This window comes from Lethenteron reissneri, chromosome 23 (genome assembly GCF_015708825.2).
Source record: "Lethenteron reissneri isolate LAM-NWPU_2019-01 chromosome 23, ASM1570882v1, whole genome shotgun sequence".
NCBI lineage: Eukaryota > Metazoa > Chordata > Hyperoartia > Petromyzontiformes > Petromyzontidae > Lethenteron > Lethenteron reissneri.
The window spans coordinates 21391562-21411586 of record NC_083801.1 but is presented as its reverse complement, the minus strand read 5'-3'; the positions used below and the strand labels follow the sequence as shown (position 1 = coordinate 21411586).

Here is a 20025-nt window from a genome sequence, read left to right as displayed (position 1 = left end):
AATTCCATATTTTCTGGGTCGCCGCTAGACTAGAGGAGGTATGTATGCATTGTTGAACTTCTTTCGCCCCATATGTAGCCAACCGTGCTAATTGGAGGCGCCTGGGACCCTGCGGCCCCCAGGCCCCTGTGCAGTTGCTCCGCCTGCACACTTTGCCGCTATGCGACTGATCATCGTCATCATCATCCTGCCAATCGTAAACTCCCTCGCGCGTGCATACATGCCAACACTACCGATCAGCGGTAGGACTGGCAAGCACGGTTTGGAATTGACAGCAGAAATCTTGCCAATTGGTAAGCCGGTTTACAGCATTCTGTTTATCCAAGCTAAATCACAGCGCGATATGAAATAAAATAAAAACATTTGACGCGATTCATGCTTTGAACATCGGCAGGCGGTACGGGGGGCGATTACTCATCGGCAAGCTACTTCTTAACTCGGTCGGGTTAAGTTTCGATTTAAAGCTTTCGTGACTGCAGGGATTCATCTTCTTGGTTCTTTCGGTAAAGTCATCACGTAGAAGGGAAATAATAAAATAATAAAAATAAAACATCATAAAATAATTCTCACGACGTTTCGGCCACAACGCAAGCAGCCGTCTTCAGGTGGAGAACAGGTCTGTCGAGAAGGCAGAGTCTGAAGTCGGTCGGGTTAGTAAAGTGTCGACTAGCGTCCACGATTGATGTCGCGTACCGGACAAGGACTGGCACACGACGCGCCGCTTGGCGTCGCACTCCTCGCTCGCCCAGCTGCCGTTGAGGGAGATGACGGCGCAGTCCCTGCCGGCCCGCGGCTCTGCGGGCGCCCACTCCTCGTACCAGAGGCGCTCCCCGCTGGTCCACGCGAAGCGCGAGCGGGCCTCCTCGGTCTGGAGCGGCCCAGGAAGCGACACGGGAACAGATTGGTGACTGGCGAACCGCGCGGAGGCCAAGCGGAGTGAACCTCGACCGCACCTGACATCACCCGAGCTCACCTGAGCGAGTAAATTAATTAATCGGATAGCCCAATTTTCTAACTGGATTGTATTATTGTGGACCACCACCAGCATCACCACCAATGATGGTGATGAAGACGGTGATGTCAAAGATGATAAACATTTATTTATTTTGTTGTAAGATGATTACGACAATTATGATGATGATTGTGAATGTGACACTGCCAATATCGCCACCAACACCGCCACTACGACCACCACCACCACTACCAGTCCCACCACATCCACTGCCACCACCACCATCACCATCACTATCACCACCACCGCCACCGCCACCACCACCGCCACCACCACCACCGCCACCACCACCGCCACCACCACCACCGCCACCACCACCACCACCACCACCGCCGTCCCCACTACTGCCGTCACCACCATCAGTGCCACCCACCACCACTGCCACCACCACCAGTGCCACCACCACCACCAGTGCCACCACCACCACCACCGCCACCACCGCCACCACCACCACCGCCACCACCGCCACCACCACCGCCGTCCCCACTACTGCCATCACCACCACCACCACCAGTGCCACCCACCATCACTGCCACCACCACCAGTGCCACCACCACCACCAGTGCCACAACCACCACCGCCACCACCGCCGCCACCACCACCGCCACCACCACCGTCACCTTGTTGCCGTGTGCGTGCAGTCCGAGCCAGACGGGCTCCCTGATGCGGCTGGCGAGCACGGTGAGGAAGGCGTGGTGCGTGGGGTCCATCACGTGGGGCAGCCCCGCGCCCTCGGCGGCGCACACCTCGGCGGCGCGGGCCCACGCCACTCGCTCCCCCGCCACCACCCAGTAGCTGAGCCCCCCAAAGTCGCGCTGCCGGGGGGCCGGCGTGGCGGCGGGGGGCAGGAACAGCGGGTCTGGCGCGGGTGGAGAAAGACGGGTTCTCGTGGGATTTACAATTACATCATTGCGGCGGATTACATTACCCATAGGAGTGGATTACAATGAAATCATTGCAGAGGATTACATTACCCATAGGAGTGGATTACAATTCTCATTGCGGCGGATTACATTACTCATAGGAGCAGATTACAATTCTCATTGCGGCGGATTACATTACCCATAGGAGTGGATTACAATTCTCATTGCGGCAGATTACATTATCCATAGGAGTAGATTACAATTATCATTGCGGCGGATTAGATTACCCATAGGAGTAGATTACAATTATCATTGCGGCGGATTACATTACCCATAGGAGTGGATTACAATGTTCATTTCAGTGGATTACATTACCCATAGGAGTGGATTACAATGTTCATTTCAGTGGATTACTTTATTATCCATCGATATATCCACAGGTAGGGGAGTATTTTGTTTGGGAAGGATGCAGGGGAAACTGCCCAGGTGTCGAGATGAGACAGGATGCAGGAAGGTGATGGTGCAGGCGAGAAGAGAGGGGTGAGTGTGCTGGTGAGCTGGGAGGGGTGAGCGTGTGGGTGAGCGGGCAGTGGTGAGCGTGTGGGTGAGCAGGGGATTGGTGAGCGTGTGGGTGAGTGGGGAGGGCTGAGCGCGCCAGTGAGCGGGGAAGGGGTGACCTGCTCACCTCGGAACTTCTGGCAGATGAAGCCACTGAGCTCAAAGCAGGAGATGGTGACCCACTTCCCTGTGAACGGATCCATGCCCACGCAGTCGTGCTGCGCTCACCACCACAACAATGGCAGCAACGATGACATCAACAACGACATCAACAACGACATTAACGATGACATCAACAACGAAATTAACGATGACATCGACGATGACATCAAGAACGACATCAACAATGACATCAACGATGACATCGTCAATGACATCAACAACAACATCAACGATGACATCGACGATGACATCACCAATGACATCAAGAACGACATCAACAACGACATCAACAATAACGTTTCTGAGTGTCCGGCACAGGATGGAGTCATACCATTGGATGTCTTAACTTTACGTCTACCGCTTTGTTTAGGCGCATAGCTCGTACTCCAGTTGTAGTGCCTTACGCCGATGATCTCGACTCCAAGACAAGTCTCGTGGCGTTCCGGAAAATGTTGGGGGCGGTGACGTCACCCAGCAACAGCTTAAGTTCACGGTTCGAATCCTACTTAAAAGCCAAGCTTAGCAGCACTCGAGAGAGTCAGAAAGTCGGCAGCGGAAAGGCTTTGGACGGCTGGGGTGGCTGGGCGACAACGATGCATCACAGGTGGGGAAAGTGGAAAACGTGGACAAATGACAGACTCCAGGAAATGCAGCGGAGAGCGTTGAACAACTACGCAAGGAAGCCAAAGACAACGACCGCATGCCGGAGCGTAGCGGTTGTGAGGAATCGCGCAGCGGCAGTAGCAGCAGCAGCAACACGACGCCGGCTGGCGTACACCACGACAGAGGTCAGAGGTCATCGCCGTCGCGCGTCTGACCCCAGTGCTGATCGGAGCGCGACGCCGACTCCGCGCTCACGGCTCACCACGGGGGGGGCGGGGGGGCATGGTTCGGGAGCGGCCGAACGGCCCCCCCGCCCCCCCGCCCCCCCGCCCCCCCGCTCCCCCGGCGCCCGGCGAACTCCCCGAGTGCGCCACCACCCCCGGCCCTTCTCGGGCTTCCGAAGAAGGGAGGCGGGGAGGGGGGGGTGCACGTTTGGGGACATCGGCGTACTCCGTTGGCCGCGCCGCGAGGACCCTCCGGGCGAGCGAGCGAGCGAGCGGGAGGGCGAGCGGGCGGGCGAGCGGGCGAGCGAGCGGGCGAGTCAGCGAGCGAGTGGCGGTACCGCGCCGGTACCTCAGCACTACCGAGTAAGTCCGCGAAGGCTGCCCGGCCGCCCAGTTGCTGAAGGAGAGCGGCAGGTTCTCGGTCCACAGGTACTCGTCCATCTTGTTGCGGTCTGTGAGGCCGATGTAGAGGTGACCGTTCGTATTCGGCGCCATGTTGCTGAGCAGGAAGGCTGCGGGGGGGGGAGCGGGGGGGGGGGGGCTGCTCATCATCGTCATCCTGGGCAACCACGATCGATCCACTGCTGGATGAAGGCCTCCCCGAGAACGTCTCCCAGCACTTCCTTGCGAGAAGGAATGGCGATGGTTGGCAGCGCTTGATTGCGGTCAAGCGAGCACGCACCCAAATGCTCCTTCATTCATCTAAAGACCCATCCATGTACCATGGAGGTCGTACTTGGATGTCTACAATGATACACGTCATAGAGTGAAATACGGAGAGACTCACAAACATCGAGCCACAGGCACATAGAGACGCACGCACAGATAGCCAGACACGCAGAGAGAGAGACATACACAAAAGCCGAGACACAGACACGGACACACGCGGACACATAAAGGCAACAGCTATTGTTGACCACGATTAGGATGATGGTAATCACGATGGTGCTCTTGACGATGATGATGTTGACGAAGATGACGATGTGAATGATGATGATGATGTGCATCGATTGAGAACCTTGCTCGAGGGGGGACTGCACGGTGACGAGGTGTCCTCCTCGGCTGTGACAGATGAGGTTGGCCGAGTCCCAGTTGACGTACTCCGATGAGTTGGATGCCCGGATCAAATAGCACTGCTCGCAACACATGAGCATCAGCATCATGAGCATCATCAGCATCATCAGCACAATCAGCATCATGAGCATCATCAGCATCATGAGCATCATGAGCGTCATCAGCATCATCCGCACAATCAGCATCGTGAGCATCATCAGCACCATCAGCATCATCAGCATCATGAGCATCATCAGCATCATTAGCATCATCAGCATCATCAGCATCATCAGCATCATGAGCACCATCAGCACCATCACCATCATCCACACCGTCATCAACATCATCATCCGCAGCATCATCAGCTGTGTAATGGGCTTCATCCCCTAGGTCGACTCATCCTCAAATGAGTACCTGGTGCGGTGCGTAGTAAACATCACCACTCGGGAGGCAAAGGCGGTCGGGCGTGGTGCTGGTCACCCACCCCCTCGTGTGCCGTGCCGGCCTTCACAGGTGCTCGCGAACAACACTTGTCTCTTAAGGCTATACGGGGGATCTTTGTCTTTTGTTTGTTGGGGTGGGGGAGGGTGGTGGCGTCGTGGGGGTGGGGGGGAGGGGGGTCACCTTGCTGCCAAAGAGGAGCCATTTGCGGGGGCACCCCCCCGTGGAGGGGGCGGTGGGGGCTGGGGTGGCCATGGGGGTGGTGCCGTTCCCACGCTGGCAAATGTAGACGAGGCGCGCCCCGCAGTTGCGATCGTTCCAGTTCCCTGCGAGGGCGGGTGGGGAGGGGAGGGGGGACACACACACGGTCATCGTCTCGTCGGTTTGGGTCGTCAGCATCATCATTTCATCATCGGTAGAATGATCTCAGAGACTGAGCGACCAACATCACAGACTCGCAGGCGAGTAGGCAGAGATAGGGAGGACGGGGATTTCATCGCTGTATGGAGACAGACACAGATGGCCTGAGACGGGCAGACATGCACGCACGCACGCGTACTTCGCACGAGACACAAGGATGGGTAGACGGACAGGGGGATGGAGAGATTCGGCGTGAGGCGGACGGAGGGATTGGTCGGAGTCCGACGGATGGAGGGGCAGGACTTCTGCTCACCGATCTGCGAGCTCATGCTGCCGCAGTACTCCTCCAGCGCGTGGTTGTTGGGCTCGAAGGGCGACCAGTTGGTGTAGTTGAGCGGCGAGCCGTCGACCCACCTGCACGTGTGCACGTCGAGCTTCGTTGGCACCGGTACGTAGCCAAGCGTGGTAATCGCGCGCGCGCGCGTCCATGCGAGCGTGTCCGTGTCGATGTGGGGAGAGCGGTCGTGTCGCGGTTAGCGCGCCGCGCCACCACGCCCCGGCGACCCGGCTTCGATTGTCTCTCACGGCCAGCACTCAGTGACCTGGTCCTGGGCCTCGCCAAGATCGACTCAGCCTCAAATGAGTAACCTGGTGTGTAGTAAACATCGCCACTGGGGAGACAAAGGCGGCGGTGCGTGGTTCTAGCCACACCACCCGCTCATGTGCTGTGCGGGTCCTCATCGGTGCTGCTCGCTAACAACACTTGCCCCCACAGTCTGTGTTACAGGCTATACAGGGATCTTTACCGGGACGCTGGTGGACTGGAGTAGGTGGCACGTGACTAGGAGAGGCCCCAGCGAGAGGCATACTGGATGCGGTGGGCCGGGCTCAGAAATATGTCTACGGATCGCCGAGCCGAACAGACGCGGATGAAATGAGGCCTTGTGGACACATCTGTGTGTGTGTCTGCGTACGTGTCCCGTGTGCTTGCGTGTCCGTGTGATGCGTACGCGTCTACGCGCCTCCACGTCTATGTGCACTTCTCAATGTGTCTTTGTCTACGTGTGCGTGCGCACGCATTCTGCATAGAATGGTGGCGCAGTGGTTAGCGTGGTGCTCTATGAGTCCAGTGACCTAAATTATAATCCAGGCAAGGTTCGACATAAGTGGTGAGTGATAATATTGTACGTATCCATGTGTACGTGCCTCCCTTGTTTATTGTGTACGTGTGTGACTACCTTGCGTGTGTGCATGCTATTGTGTTTAGCGTGAGTACGCACCCAAACACTCCTTTATCCATCTGAAGACCCATCCATATTTCTTGGAGGTCGTACTTGGATGTCTACGCATCATAGACAGAGACGACAGAGAGACACACAAACACCCAGACACAGGGAGAGAGAAAGAGACATAGACACACAGTTGGACAGACAGACAGAGAGACACAGAGAGACACAGTTCAATGAATGGGCATCAATAATTGAAAAAAAATTCTCAACATTTTCAAGAGGTGAACACGTAACTCTCTACGTGTGGAGCTGTCTGTGTCTTTGCACATGATGTATCTGGGTGTGCGCGTGTGTGTGTAGAGATAATGGGGAGCGGTAGGGGAGTGGTTAGGTGCACTGCACTTTCAACCCGGTCACCCTGGATTCTATTCCTGGCCACGGTATCAGTGGTTAATATCTAAACCAATCCTGGACCTCCCCTAGGTCGACTCAGCCTTGAATGAGTACCTGGTGCTGCGTGTAAACATCAGCACTGCGGAGACAAAGGCGGTCGGGCGTGGTGCGTGCCACGCCACCCCTCATGCGCAGTGTGCCGCCCTCCATTTGGCTGCAATACATTTCCACGTTATCAGCTACATCATTGGGGCTATCATTTGTGGGTAGGTGGCTTCTGAAAAAGAAGCTAATAGCTCAGTGGGCCTTACCCGATGAAATAAAAAGTTTAGTTTGAATACAAAAAAATTGTTTGAAAGTGAGTTCAACACGGAGGCGTTGGCGATGAAAATTACCCATAAATAATAATCAAGGTTTTTGGGTTAGGTCCCGTAAACATGAACGTGTCGTGAGTTGTCGACTTCTCCACTGGGCAGCCCCAGGTGGTGGCCGTGGATCGACTGACTCCGATGACTTGGCGCACGCATCGCCTGTGCCCCCCTCCCCTGCCCCTCGCGTGCCAACCAACCCCCCCACCACCACCCCCCTAGCATGCCAACAACCCCCCACCACCCCCCCTCCCTCCCAAGTGCGGCAGAGCCCCCCCCCCGGGAGCTCCTCACGATGCGCAGCAGCTCCCGCTGTTCGCGCTCGCTGCGCGGCATCGCCAGGTCGCCCCCTCCGCGCGCGCACTCGCGCCGAGCCGCGTCGAACGTCGCGGTCTCGTTGCGGCTGTAGAAGATGTCGCGCGTGCCCAGCGCGTACCACCCGTCCGCCGTCATGTTCTCTGTGTCCCGCGGGGGGGGAGGGGGGGGAGGGGGTACGGGGGGGAGGGGCTTTCATTGTTTGACTGCGTCTTGAAAGGTGGCATCGGCTGATGGCAAGCTGGGGAGGGTGTTGTCTGCAGCAGGAAGGTCGTGCTTTTAGATCCAGAGCCTGACGCATGCTGCTGTATATTTGGAGTTTGCGTGTCTCTCTCCTCTTTCCCTGTGCTCGCGTGGATTTTTCTCCGGGTCCTCCGGTTTCCACCCTCCACATTTAGAATCAACGTCACGCGCTGAGCGTATTTGGCTGTTGTAAATTTACACTTCGTGGAGCTATCATTTGTGGCCAGGTCGCTTCTGAAATCGAGCTAATAGCACGGTGGGCCTTGTCTGCTAAAATCACAACAGTTTATTTTGATACTTTACAATATCGCTTCTTTCGACGTCAGACTTTTGTAACAATCCGACGTAGGAACCTGGCGACCCGAGTTCGATTCCTGCTCACGGCCAACTCCGGTGAAAATTATTTGAATCGGCCCTGGGCCTTCCCTAAGTCGACACAGCCTCAAATGAGTAAACATCGCCACTGGGGAGACAAAGGCGGTCGGGCGTGGCGCTGGCCACCCACCCCCTCGTGTGCCTATAATAGGTGCTCGCTAACAGCACTTGCCCCAACAGTCTGTTTTAGGCTATACGGGGGATCTTTGTATTTTGTATATAACATATTACACACACAATAAATGTCTGTTTAACACATAGACTTTCGCAACCAATGCAATCCATAACATAGTTTTTTGGGGGGGTTAGATTTGCTTCAATATAATTGGCTGTGTCGGGTGGCACATAGCGATCCGCATATAAGTAGTGCGACGTGCTTACCTTTGTGGAACATGTCATTCGACATCGGATTTAAAGGTTTTCCTGGAAAACAAAAGACAATGGGGGAAATGTAAACACAGTGGCGTGGGCGCTTAACGAACGCCACTCGGCTACACGGAGTCCGTTTGCCTGTTACTGTGTGTGACTGTGTGTGTGAGTGTGTTACTGTGTGTGTGAGTATGTGTGTGAGTGTGTGTGACTGTGTGTGTGACTGTGTGTGTGTGACTGTATGGGTGTGACTGTGTGTGTGTGTGACTGTGTGTGTGACTGTGTGTGTGAGTGTGTGTGTGTGACTATGTGTGACTGTGTGTGACTGTGTGTGTGAGTGTGTGTGAGTGTGTGTGAGTGTGTGTGTGACTGTATGGGTGTGACTGTGTGTGTGACTGTGTGTATGTGACTGTGTGTGACTGTGTGTGACTGTGTGTGTGTCTGTGTGTGACTGTGTGTGTGTGACTGTGTGTATGTGTGTGACTGTGTGTGAGTGAGTGTGTTTGTGTGACTGTGTGTGTGACTGTATGTGTGGCTGTGTGTGTGACTGTGTGTGTGACTGTGTGTGTGACTGCGTGTGTGTGTGACTGTGTGTGACTGTGTGTGTGACTGTGTGTAACTGTGTGTGTGTGACTGTGTGTGACTGTGTGTGTGTGTGACTGTGTGTGACTGTGTGTGACTGTGTGTAACTGTGTGTGTGTAACTGTGTGTGTGTGACTGTGTGTGTGTGACTGTGTGTGACTGTGTGTGTGACTGTGTGTGTGACTGTGTGTGACTGTGTGTGTGACTGTGTATGTGTGACTGTGTGTGACTGTGTGTGTGTGTGACTGTGTGTGACTGTGTGTGTGTGTGACTGCGTGTGTGCGACGTGTGGGGAGCGGTGGCGCAGTTGTTAGCGCACTGTGCTACGAACCCGGCGACCCGGAGTTCGATTCCCGCTCAAAGGCCATCATCAGTGACGATTATCTGAACCGGTCCTGAGCCTCCCTTAAGTCATCTCAGCCTCAAATGAGTACCTGGTGTGGTGTGTTAACATCGCCACTGGGGAGGCAAAGGCGGTCGGGCACGTGGTGCTGGCCACCCACCCCCTCGTGTGCCACAGTGTCGGCCTTCATCGGTGCTCGCTAACAGCACTTGCCCCAACAGTCTGTTAAGGCTATAGGGGGCATCTTTGTCTTTGTGTGTGGCTGTCCGTGGTGCTGGCCACCCACACCCCCTCGTGTGCCACATTGCCGGCCTTCATAGCTGCTGCTACCCGCTAACAGCACTTGCCCCAGCAGTCTGTCAAAGGCTATGCGGGGGATCTTTGTCCTTGTCACATCACTGTAATTAGAACAGGATAGCAATTCGTAGTTAGTTGAAATTCCACATTCTACTGCCAGTGAACGGTGGATCATGTGCCGCTCATTTGGGAGTCGGGCTCCTCATCTTGAACCTGTCGTCTCTGCCTGGGGTCGACTGAGGATTCAGCCACATCGCCACTAACCTCCTTAACCTCCTTAACCACCACTACACGGGGGATATTTGTGTTCTCTGCGTGACTGTAGGCTGCCCGTATCCCCCCCCCCCCATTGGATCCGCTGTGCACGCGGTCGCCTCTTGCCCTCCACACCTTTGGCGACCTTGCAGATCCAGCTCCTGAACAGGTCGCACGCCTCCATCCTCCACAGGGTCACGTACGAGTTCTCCACCGTGCCACAGTGGCCCTCCGACTCGCTTGGGTGGAAGCGCACGAACTGGCGGTCCACCTGGGGGGGTGGGGGGGGGGGTTGAGATGCGGCCTCCTCTGCTCAGCCGAGTCAACTCGGCGCGACTTTACCCGGGTCGCGGCCCTAACTCGAGGCGATCCATCACGCTGAACTCGAACTCCACTCGACTCGACTCCGCTCGACTCGACACGATGAACAGACAAGCACGTGTACAGGCATTATGCTCTGTGTGTCTATGTGTATAGGGATACATAAATGAAGGTGAGAATGTCTATGTCCCGGTGTTTAGATGTTCACGCGTGCAGGTGTCCAAGTGTCTCTGTGTCCAGGCATCTACTTGTCCAAGTGTGTACATATTCAGCTGCTTAGGTGCCCATCTGTGCAGCTGTCTAGGTGTCCAGTAGTGCAGGAGAGCATGAGTGCAGGCACGTATGTAGGTGCATAGGTATCCATGCATCCTGGTGTAAAGCGGGGGCGTAGGTGTGCATGCAAGCAGGTGTGCAAGTGCTTATGTAGGTGGGTATCCCTGTATCTAGGTAGTGCAAGAGTTGTGCAGCAGGAGTGTTGGTGTGCAGGCGCAGCAGGTGTCCAGCAGGTGTGCAAGTGCAGCAGGATGTGCAGCAGATGTTTTGCAGTAGGTGTGCACGCGCAGCAGGTGTGCAGCAGGTGTGCAAGTGCAGCAGGATGTGCAGCAGATATTGTGCAGCAGGAGTGTAGGTGTGCACGTGCAGCAGGTTGTGCAGCAGCGTGCGGAGACGCACGGCCGAGCCGTCGCTCCACATGTTGCCCTCGTCGGGGTCCAGCTGGTTGGCGCCCACCCAGAAGGCTTCGGGGTCCGAGATAGAGTCGCTCTCCTCCGAGTAGTCGTAGTAGTGCATGATGTCGCTGATCGAGCGCTTACTGTTCGAATTCTCCCTGCGCGCGCACACACGAGAGGGAACGGGGGGAGAGAGCTTAGAGGGAGCAAGGTGAGAGCAGGGAGAGAGAGAGCGAGCGAGAGAGAGCGAGAGAGAGCGAGAGAGAGCGAGAGCGAGGAGAGAGCGAGAGAGAGAGAGCGAGAGAGAGAGAGCGAGAGAGCAAGAGAGCCGCGTGGCGGGGTGAACGCATTCCAGACGGTGCTTCGGCCATTTCCACGTATGTTGGAATTCTTTTGCACCGTACGTAGCCCGCCGTACTAACTGGGGGTGTGGGGGAAAGGACGACAAACTAAACACACCAACAAGCAGTCCTAAATCACCGAGTTTGTCAACCTAGATGATTTAACAGTGCACAGCTCCAGCGGCTTCCGAACAGCGTTCCAGACAGCCGCAGAAGCGCATCTGCAAGCACGCGATGCAGTGCCCGTCTTGTGGCCTTCCCCGGAACCTCCGCTTAGCACAGTTTGCTGTGTACAGTAGGAATGACGTTCAACATACACACACCGGTCAAGGGACACGTCCAGAGGGAAAGCCTCGGCTAGGGGTTGGCTGTAGGGTTAGGGGTTGGATGTAGGGATAGGGGTTGTCTGTAGGATTAGGGGTTGTCTGTAGGGATAGGGGTTGAATGTAGGGTTAGGGGTTGGTTGTAGAACTATGGGGTTGGCTGTAGGGTTAAGGGATGGCTGTAGGGTCAGGGGTTGGCTGGATGGTTAAGTCTAGGTCTAGGTTTAGGTCTAAGCCTCGTGGTAGTTCTAGAGCAGGGGTCTCGAACGATCCTGGGCCAGTTTTGTTTTCGAATTCGGCAAAAGAGACTCAACGTCTCAAGATCTGCACTGCGAATGACGTCACAAAGGCGGCCCTCAAAGAGCCGCGCGCGGCGTCCGAAGCCGCAGGTTCGCCGACCTCTGCCCCGGAAGCGAAGGTCGCGCGCTACGTCAAGTGTCAAGACTCGTGGCGAACGTCAGGGGCCGGGGCTCGGGTCACGGCGGGTGCCGGGGGGGGGGGGGGGGGGGCCGAGCGTGAGGGTCCCGGCTCACACGAGGTCGTCCACGAAGCTGTGCTCCTCCGTGGACTGGACGCTGAGCAGCTCGGCGCCCTGCACGCGGCAGTGCTCCAGCGCCACCCGCCACACCTGGCGCACGTCCTGCCCCATGCGGTTCACCTGCGCGGGGGCGCGCCGACACACGGACAGACACGCGGAACAGACGGACAGACACGCAGACACACGGAGAGACACGCGGATACACGGACACACGGAGAGACACGCGGACACAGACACGCCGACACACGGAGAGACACGCGGATACACGGACACACGGAGAGACACGCGGACACGCGGACACAGACACGCCGACACACGGAGAGACACGCGGATACACGGACACACGGAGAGACACGCGGGTAGATGGACAGACACGCCGACACACGGAGAGACACGCGGGTAGACAGACACACGGAGAGACACACAGACACGCAACACATTAATATGGACGAAATCACCCCGAATGCTGACTTATTAGAGTCTGATTGGCTAGTTAGGAGCTAGTGGTAGAGCTCGCGTCTGATTGGCTAGTGAGGAGCTAGTGGTAAAGCTCGCGTCTGATTGGATTAGCCGTGGGAGCAGTGTGCGTTTGACAAGTGAGCTCTGCTCCCGACCTGTCCACTGCTTCCCCTCAGCGCGGCATGGCTACGCAAAGTTTAACGCGCACACAGAGACACAGACGACTACCCCCCCCCCCCCGCCTCGATTTTCCGTAAGCTCGGGCCCCTTTTCACTCTCCTCCGTTCGCTTCCTCAAGTTGTCACGTCGCCGGGCCGGGGAGGGGGGGCGGTGAATAAAAGCGGGCGCTGCTGCCCCGGGCATCCCTCTCGAAGTGGGGGAGGACGATGGGGGGGGGGGGGGACCGAATGAACGTGCAGCCGAAGGTTGGCGGTCGGTATCGGGATGCGCCGTGTGCCAATTGCGGTCCCCTGGCTGAGAAATGTTGATGAGGGGGGCGGTGGCGGTGGAGCCAAAATGTCGCGGTGGCTAGGAGTTGTTGATTACCTCGCCTGGTATTCAGGAGGTCGTGGGTTAGATTCCAACCCTGACGCTTGTATATTCGGAACTTGTGCGCTGTCTCTCTCCCCGTGGTCGCGTGGATTTGTTTTATCCTGTTCCTCGGGGGTTTTTTTTCTCCGAGTTTAAAATAGACATCACGTGTTTATAGTGTTTGGCTGCTACTACAAAAGTCCACGTGATGATGAGCCACTTCGTTGAGCCATCATTCGTGATAGCCCAGAGTCGCTTCTGAAAAAAGAGCTCTATACCTCAGTGGGCGTTAACCCGGTTAAATAAATACAAACTAACACTCGTCCGTAGTTTTAGTTTCGCGAACGGAAGCGCCGCCGGTACCTGGTAGCAGAAGGGGAGGTCGTCCTTGGAGTGCCACCCGTCGGCGCAGCGGAGGGGCGTGGTGTCCGTGGTCGTGGGGGTCGGCGAAAAGTGCCCCTCCTCCTCCGTGTCGCCCTCGAGTTTCATTTCGCACACGAAGCGTGCGGAGAAGGCCGAGCAGTTCCGCACGCTCCAGCGGCCCCCGACCGGGTCCATGGTCACGCAGCCCGTGTCACCGCCTGCGCACGCGCGCGAGTGCGGTCAGAGCCATTCCCCTAGGGGTGCAGGCGAATCGGGGCAAACGCCCCGGGCCCCGCGCTTTGGGGGGGGGGGTGCGGGGGGGGCACACAGTGGGGCTTTCCCCGGGCTCTGACCGTCATCATCGCCGTTGCTGACGATCACGGAATGGACAACATCGTCGTCGTCACGACCGTCGTCATCATCAACTGTGCCGGTGTCGGCAGCGTCTTTGATGACACCGTCGTCACCATCGACAAAGTCGTAACAATTGTCGGCAGTGATCGGCAACATCATTGTCACGAAGGATGATGCCAGCGTCATCGTCAACCTCCTTGCGGTTGCCCGCGTCACCTGGCTGCGCGCGCTCCCAGTGCGTGTAGCCGAGCGCCTCTCCGCTCTCCCAGCGGAACGCGCCGGGGCTCCGCGTGTCGCGCAGGCCCAGCCACGCGTGGGCCCCGGGCTCCGCCGCGGCCCCCACGGCCGCGTCCCCGAGCATGCTGTGCACGAAGCCCTGCTCGAAGCTGTCACACATGCGGGGGGGTGGTGGGGGGACACGTGAAAGAGTCAGGGCGAGGGGGCTGCTCGCCGGTGCGCTGCGTTGTTCGTCGCGATCGAGGCGAATGGCCGGAGCCAGGGGCTGGGGTTATACGAGGGCTAGCGCTGAGGCTGATGTGGTAGGGCTGGTGTTAGAAATACGGCTCGTGGTAGTGCTAGGGCTAGTCTTAGAGAGAGTGCTGGTGCATTGGCTAGTGCTGGTGCTAGGGCTAGTGTTGGTGCTGGTGTTGGTGCTGGTGCTAGGGCTAGTGTTGGTGTTGGAGCTAGAGTTGGAGGCAGGGCCTGTACTCGCCTGCTCGTGATGGACACCAGCGTTGCATTGTGACGACGGCACGCGTTGAAGGCGCCGGTGAACGACTCCGCCTTCTCTGCCCCCACCCAGTAACACGAGTGGGGGCCCATCACCCAGCCCTGGGGGCAGGGGGGGGGCGCGTGGTTGAAGGGGGGTGGAGGAGTTGGGGGGGGGCACAGGGGAGGGGGCACGGAGTGTGGGTGGGGGTAGCAAATTCGTCAAGAATATCGCTGGGTTTGATTTTCCACTCAGCTCATGCTCTACCCTACATCGCATCCACACAAACCATTGCAGCAGGCTCCCCAGTAGCAGTGTGGCGACTGCGGTCATCCAGAACAGCCCGGACACCGTTTAACGCCGCACTGCCCCCGATCCACAAACACAAAGGAGACATCGCGGCGACGACGCACTCCGCTGCTGGCTTGACCGCCCGCATGTGAAATAGTAGTCGATGCTCTCTGCACCGACATCATCGGCCGTACGAGCGAAGGGAAAGACCGATCGATGGTGGTTGTCGTGCTACTGCTGCCGCCCGCTGGTGCCGGTGCAGCTGCTGGCGCGGAGGCGCACGCACCGGCTGGCAGTCGGGGTTGTCCGCGGGGCGCACGCCGTCCGAGATGCTCGGCCTCCTGCACACGTAGCCCTTGGGGAGGTCGCACGGCGCGTCGCTCCAGCGGCGGCTCTGAGAGGAGAGGCGGTGCAAGCACACAACGATCAACGGGTGACGTAAAGAACACAAAGACAAAAACACCCCCACCCCCACCCTCGTTACAGCCTTCGCAGACTTTCGGGGCGAGTGCCGCCAGCGAGCAGCACCTATGAAGGCTGGGCACGGGACACTGGGGGGGGGGGGGGGTGGCCAGCACCACGCGCGAACGACTTTGTCTCCCCAATGGCATTGTTCACTACACACCGCACCAGGTACTCATTTAAGGCCGAGTCAACCTAGGAGCGGCCCAGGATCGGTTGAGATATTCGGCAATTGTATTGAATAGAGCTCGGGTTGCGAGGTTCGTAGCGCAATGGCGCTAACCGAGACACAGGCCAGACTGACGAAGTGTCGACAGAAACTGCTGGAGCAGGCAGCATCGTGCGAGACACCTGTACGAGATAGGTGTTGTGTGGGGGGGGGGGGAGCAGTACATGTTCCGACAGGTAGACGCAGGTGGCGGGCGAGCGGTCCCCGCGGCTGGGTTGGGAGCGGTCCCAGACCGTGAGGGTCACAGGGCTCCCGTCGGACCACGCAAACGCAGCGCCGGGGCCCGACGCACTCAGTCCGATCCACAGCAAGGAGTCGTCCTCTGGGTGACAACACCACCACCATCATCACCACAACCACCACCACCGTCACCATCATCGCCGCCACAAGCAACATCACCACGAACGCCAACATTACAATCATCACCACCATCGTCATCACCGCCACCACTGCCAAAATTACCATTATCATTACTATCATCAACATCACCACCACCACAACCACGACCAACATCACCATCATCACCACCACCACCAAAACAGCAACAACCGCCATTCGCCACTAAATGGCGGTGACGTCACCACGGCGCCTGTGCCAGCCAGGCCAGGTGAAGTGTCAAACGTCACTGGCAGGAGGTCACGGGGCAGACCCTGACTGAGATGACTGGCTGATGCACCACCTGTGTCCCCTACTGTGCCAACCTGCTGTGTTTTAGCCGCCCGGCGCTCTGCTCGTTGTTGTGAGCGTCGCTCCTCTGCCTTTAGTTGTTGCTGGAGGGCGACTGCCTCCAACTGCCCAGTAGCGTCTTTCACGAGCCTCCTCCACAGAGGCCGATCTTGACACCGCTGGTACCAATCATTGGCAAGTCCACAAACGCTTCACGTCCAGTTACCCTACATCACTCCATCTCCTATCTAGCCTATGTGCCAGTCGTTTAGCCCCCAGCCGAACAAAATATGTTTTGGCATGCAGTGGCTGGGGATGCGGGCTACATAACCCAGCCAATGCAGCATTGCCTGCCAGAGGAGCTCACCGATGGGACTTTGTCCAGATCTTTCAAGGATTTGTAAGCTCACACAATTCAGCCTGGTTAAACCGAGGATGGATTGTAGGCAGGCCAGCCTAAATGTTTCTAACCGGCCAAGATGTTCCATTAGAGGGGCCCACTTTTCGCTAAATAAAGGACTCTCTCTCAGATGTCGATCCCGTTGTCCTTTATTGGGTTCGTAGAATCTCCGTACCACGGCGTCTCGCTCAGGCCCGCGTCCCGCTCGACGACCTCTCCACAGCCCTCGGCTGCTCCGTTGTGCAGTCTCCCTGCTCCTCCAATATGCAGTCTCACTGCTGCCCCGTCAGGCAATCCTTGCAGCCACACCGCTGCCCCGCTATCTAGCGTCACTGCTGCCCCGTACACAGCTAGCCTCTCACTGCCCCGTTAGCTCTCTTCGTCTGATACCAATGGCCGTCGGTGTCGACGTCTCTCCCCGCGTGGCAACCGCGCCACTCTCTCCGTCTTGCCCTGCGTGGCCTCCTCGTATTTCACTCCGTCTCAACTCCCCCTTCCCCTTCCGGTTCTCTCCCTAAATCCTCTCCCCCACGTGACCCTAACTCCACCCACTCCCCACGTGACCCAGACTCCGCCCCCCCCCCCCTCAATCCTTGCTCGCATTACACTAGCATAGGGAAGAGAGGCCATGATCGTGTCGAGAAGACCCGAAGCTTCGTGTGGAGCGACAGACCAGGTAGCTTCCACGCAGCGTTACGCAGCTGATGAAAAGATAATGCTGCTCGACTAATTCGGAGTGAGACCTCTGCTGTCAAACTTCTTCCAATATTTGAGGCACCACAACCTCAGCAGGGTCATCCCTACTTTTCCCCGTGATGTTTTCCAGGCTGAGGGATTTGCCCTCCCCCAAGACCTCACAGAAATGCTCAGCAAATCTGAAAACCTGTTCCTGGGGGTCGGAGATCGGATCACCTTTCTTGCCCATAATGATGCTGATAGGTGTGGTGCTGCAAGTTACTTTTTGATGGAGTTAAACAGTCATTTGTGATCGCGGTATAATGGGGCAGACTCCATCTCCTCAGCAACCCGCGCTGCGCTACGAACCTGGCAGCCCGAGTTCGATTCCCGCTCACGGCCAACACCAGTGACGATTATCTGAACCGGTCCTGGGCCTCCCCTAGGTCAACTCAGGCTCAAATGAGTACCTGGTACGGTGTGTAAAACATCGCCACCAGGGAGACAAAGGCGGCCGGGCGTGGTGCTGGCCACCCACCCCCTCGTGTACCGTTCCGGCCTTCAATGGTGCTCGCTAAAAGCACTTGCCCCTACAGTCTGTTAAGGCTATGCGGGGATTCTTCTTTGTGTCTGTGTGTGTCTGTGTGTGTGTATCTGTGTGTGTGTCTGTGTGTGTGTCCGTGTGTGTGTCTGTGTGTTTCTATGTGTGTCTGTGTATGTGTCTGTGTGTGTCTGTGTGTCTGTGTGTGTGTCTCTATGTGTGTGTGTGTGTCTGTGTGTGTGTCGGTGTGTGTGTCTCTGTGTGTTTCTATGTGTGTCTGTGTGTCTGTGTGTGTGTCTGTGTGTCTGTGTGTCTGTGTGTCTGTGTGTGTGTGTCTGTGTGTGTGTTTCTATGTGTTTCTATGTGTGTCTGTGTGTGTGTCTATGTGTGTCTGTGTGTGTGTCTGTGTGTGTGTCTGTGTGTCTGTGTGTGTGTCTGTGTGTCTGTGTCTGTGTGTGTGTCTGTGTGTCTGTGTGTGTCTGTGTGTCTGTGTGTGTGTCTGTGTGTGTGTCTGTGTGTCTGTGTGTATCTGTGTGTTACCGGGCGCGAGTCGCGTGCTCACGAAGTCGTGCTCGTCCTCGCTGCTCACGCGCGCGAGCTCGGCGCCGTCGCGCACGCACGCGGCGCGCGCCTCATGCCACGTGACGAGCGCCGTCGGCTGCGCGCGGAAGCACGCGGCTCCGTGTGCGCTCCAGCCGCGTGGGCACGTGGCGTTGGCGAGCACGGCTGCCACGTATCAGAGGCAACGTTGGCATCATCATGAGCATCATCATGAGCATCATCAACATAGGCATCATGAGCATCATGAGCATCATCGGCATCATCAGCATCATCGGCATCATGAGCATCACGAGCATCATGAGCAGCAGCAGCGCAGCATCGGGGCATCGTTACTATCAGCTCCACCTGTCCGTCTGCGTGTATCTGTCCGTCTTTCCGCCAGCCTGTTAAACTACTTGATTGTCCATCAGTCCGTCTGTCCATCCATCCATCAAAAGATTTGTCCATCCATGTGTTCACATGTCCATCTGTTCACATGTCTATCTGTTCACGTGTCTGTATGTTCACATGTCTGTCTGTTCACATGTCTGTCTGTTCACGTGTCTGTCTGTTCACGTGTCCGTCTGTTCACATGTCCATCTGTTCACATGTCTGTCTGTTCACATGTCCATCTGTTCACATGTCTGTCTGTTCACGTGTCCGTCTGTTCACATGTCCGTCTGTTCACGTGTCTGTCTGTTCACGTGTCCGTCTGTTCACATGTCCATCTGTTCACATGTCTGTTTGTTCACATGTCCATGTGTTCACATGTCCATCTGTTCACATGTCTGTCTGTTCACATGTCCATCTGTTCACGTGTCTGTCTGTTCACATGTCTATCTGTTCACGTGTCTGTCTGTTCACGTATCTGTCTGTTCACGTGTCTGTCTGTTCACATGTCCATCTGTTCACATGTCCATCTGTTCACATGTCCATCTGTTCACGTGTCTGTCTGTTCACGTGTCTGTCTGTTCACATGTCCATCTGTTCACGTGTCTGTCTGTTCACGTGTCTGTCTGTTCACATGTCCATCTGTTCACATGTCTGTTTGTTCACATGTCTATCTGTTCACATGTCCATCTGTTCACGTGTCTATCTGTTCACGTGTCTGTCTGTTCACATGTCCGTCTCTTCACGTGTCTGTCTGTTCACGTGTCTATCTGTTCATGTGTCTATCTGTTCACGTGTCCGTCTGTTCACATGTCCATCTGTTCACATGTCCATCTGTTCACGTGTCTGTCTGTTCACGTGTCTGTCTGTTCACGTGTCTATCTGTTCACGTGTCCGTCTGTTCACATGTCTATCTGTTCACGTGTCTGTCTGTTCACATGTCTGCCTGTTTACATCTCCATCTGTTCAGCCGTGCGTCCGTCTGTTTGCCCTTGGGTCCGTTGGTCCGTCCGTCCGCCTGTGCGCCCGTTCGTACGTTCCTTGGTCGACCCGTGCGTCCACGCATCCGTCCGTCTCTCTGCCCCTACGTGCGTGCTCCCTCTCTCTCTCTCTCGTACTGACGCCCGTGTGTGCGTCCGTCTGTTTGCCCGTCCGTATGTTTCGTCTGCCTGTCCGTCT

The 20025-nt window shown here is 56.7% G+C and overlaps 1 protein-coding gene across 1 annotated transcript in view; it reads right to left on the bottom strand.

The window, feature by feature from the left end:
* LOC133346240 (macrophage mannose receptor 1-like) overlaps positions 1-20025 on the bottom strand; it is a 54274-nt gene that overhangs the window by 18486 nt on the left and 15763 nt on the right. The window contains exons 9-27 of the mRNA XM_061557779.1: positions 18457-18642; positions 15799-15956; positions 15230-15337; positions 14656-14774; positions 14160-14329; positions 13590-13807; positions 12232-12356; positions 11039-11192; positions 10181-10316; positions 8581-8622; positions 7561-7724; positions 6557-6618; positions 5590-5690; positions 5100-5242; positions 4441-4555; positions 3783-3934; positions 2561-2651; positions 1633-1871; positions 694-868 (exon numbers count right to left, since the gene is read on the bottom strand). Coding sequence (XP_061413763.1) covers positions 694-868; positions 1633-1871; positions 2561-2651; positions 3783-3934; positions 4441-4555; positions 5100-5242; positions 5590-5690; positions 6557-6618; positions 7561-7724; positions 8581-8622; positions 10181-10316; positions 11039-11192; positions 12232-12356; positions 13590-13807; positions 14160-14329; positions 14656-14774; positions 15230-15337; positions 15799-15956; positions 18457-18642 — 2658 coding nt within the window. The remainder of the gene's footprint in view (positions 1-693; positions 869-1632; positions 1872-2560; positions 2652-3782; positions 3935-4440; positions 4556-5099; positions 5243-5589; positions 5691-6556; positions 6619-7560; positions 7725-8580; positions 8623-10180; positions 10317-11038; positions 11193-12231; positions 12357-13589; positions 13808-14159; positions 14330-14655; positions 14775-15229; positions 15338-15798; positions 15957-18456; positions 18643-20025) is intronic.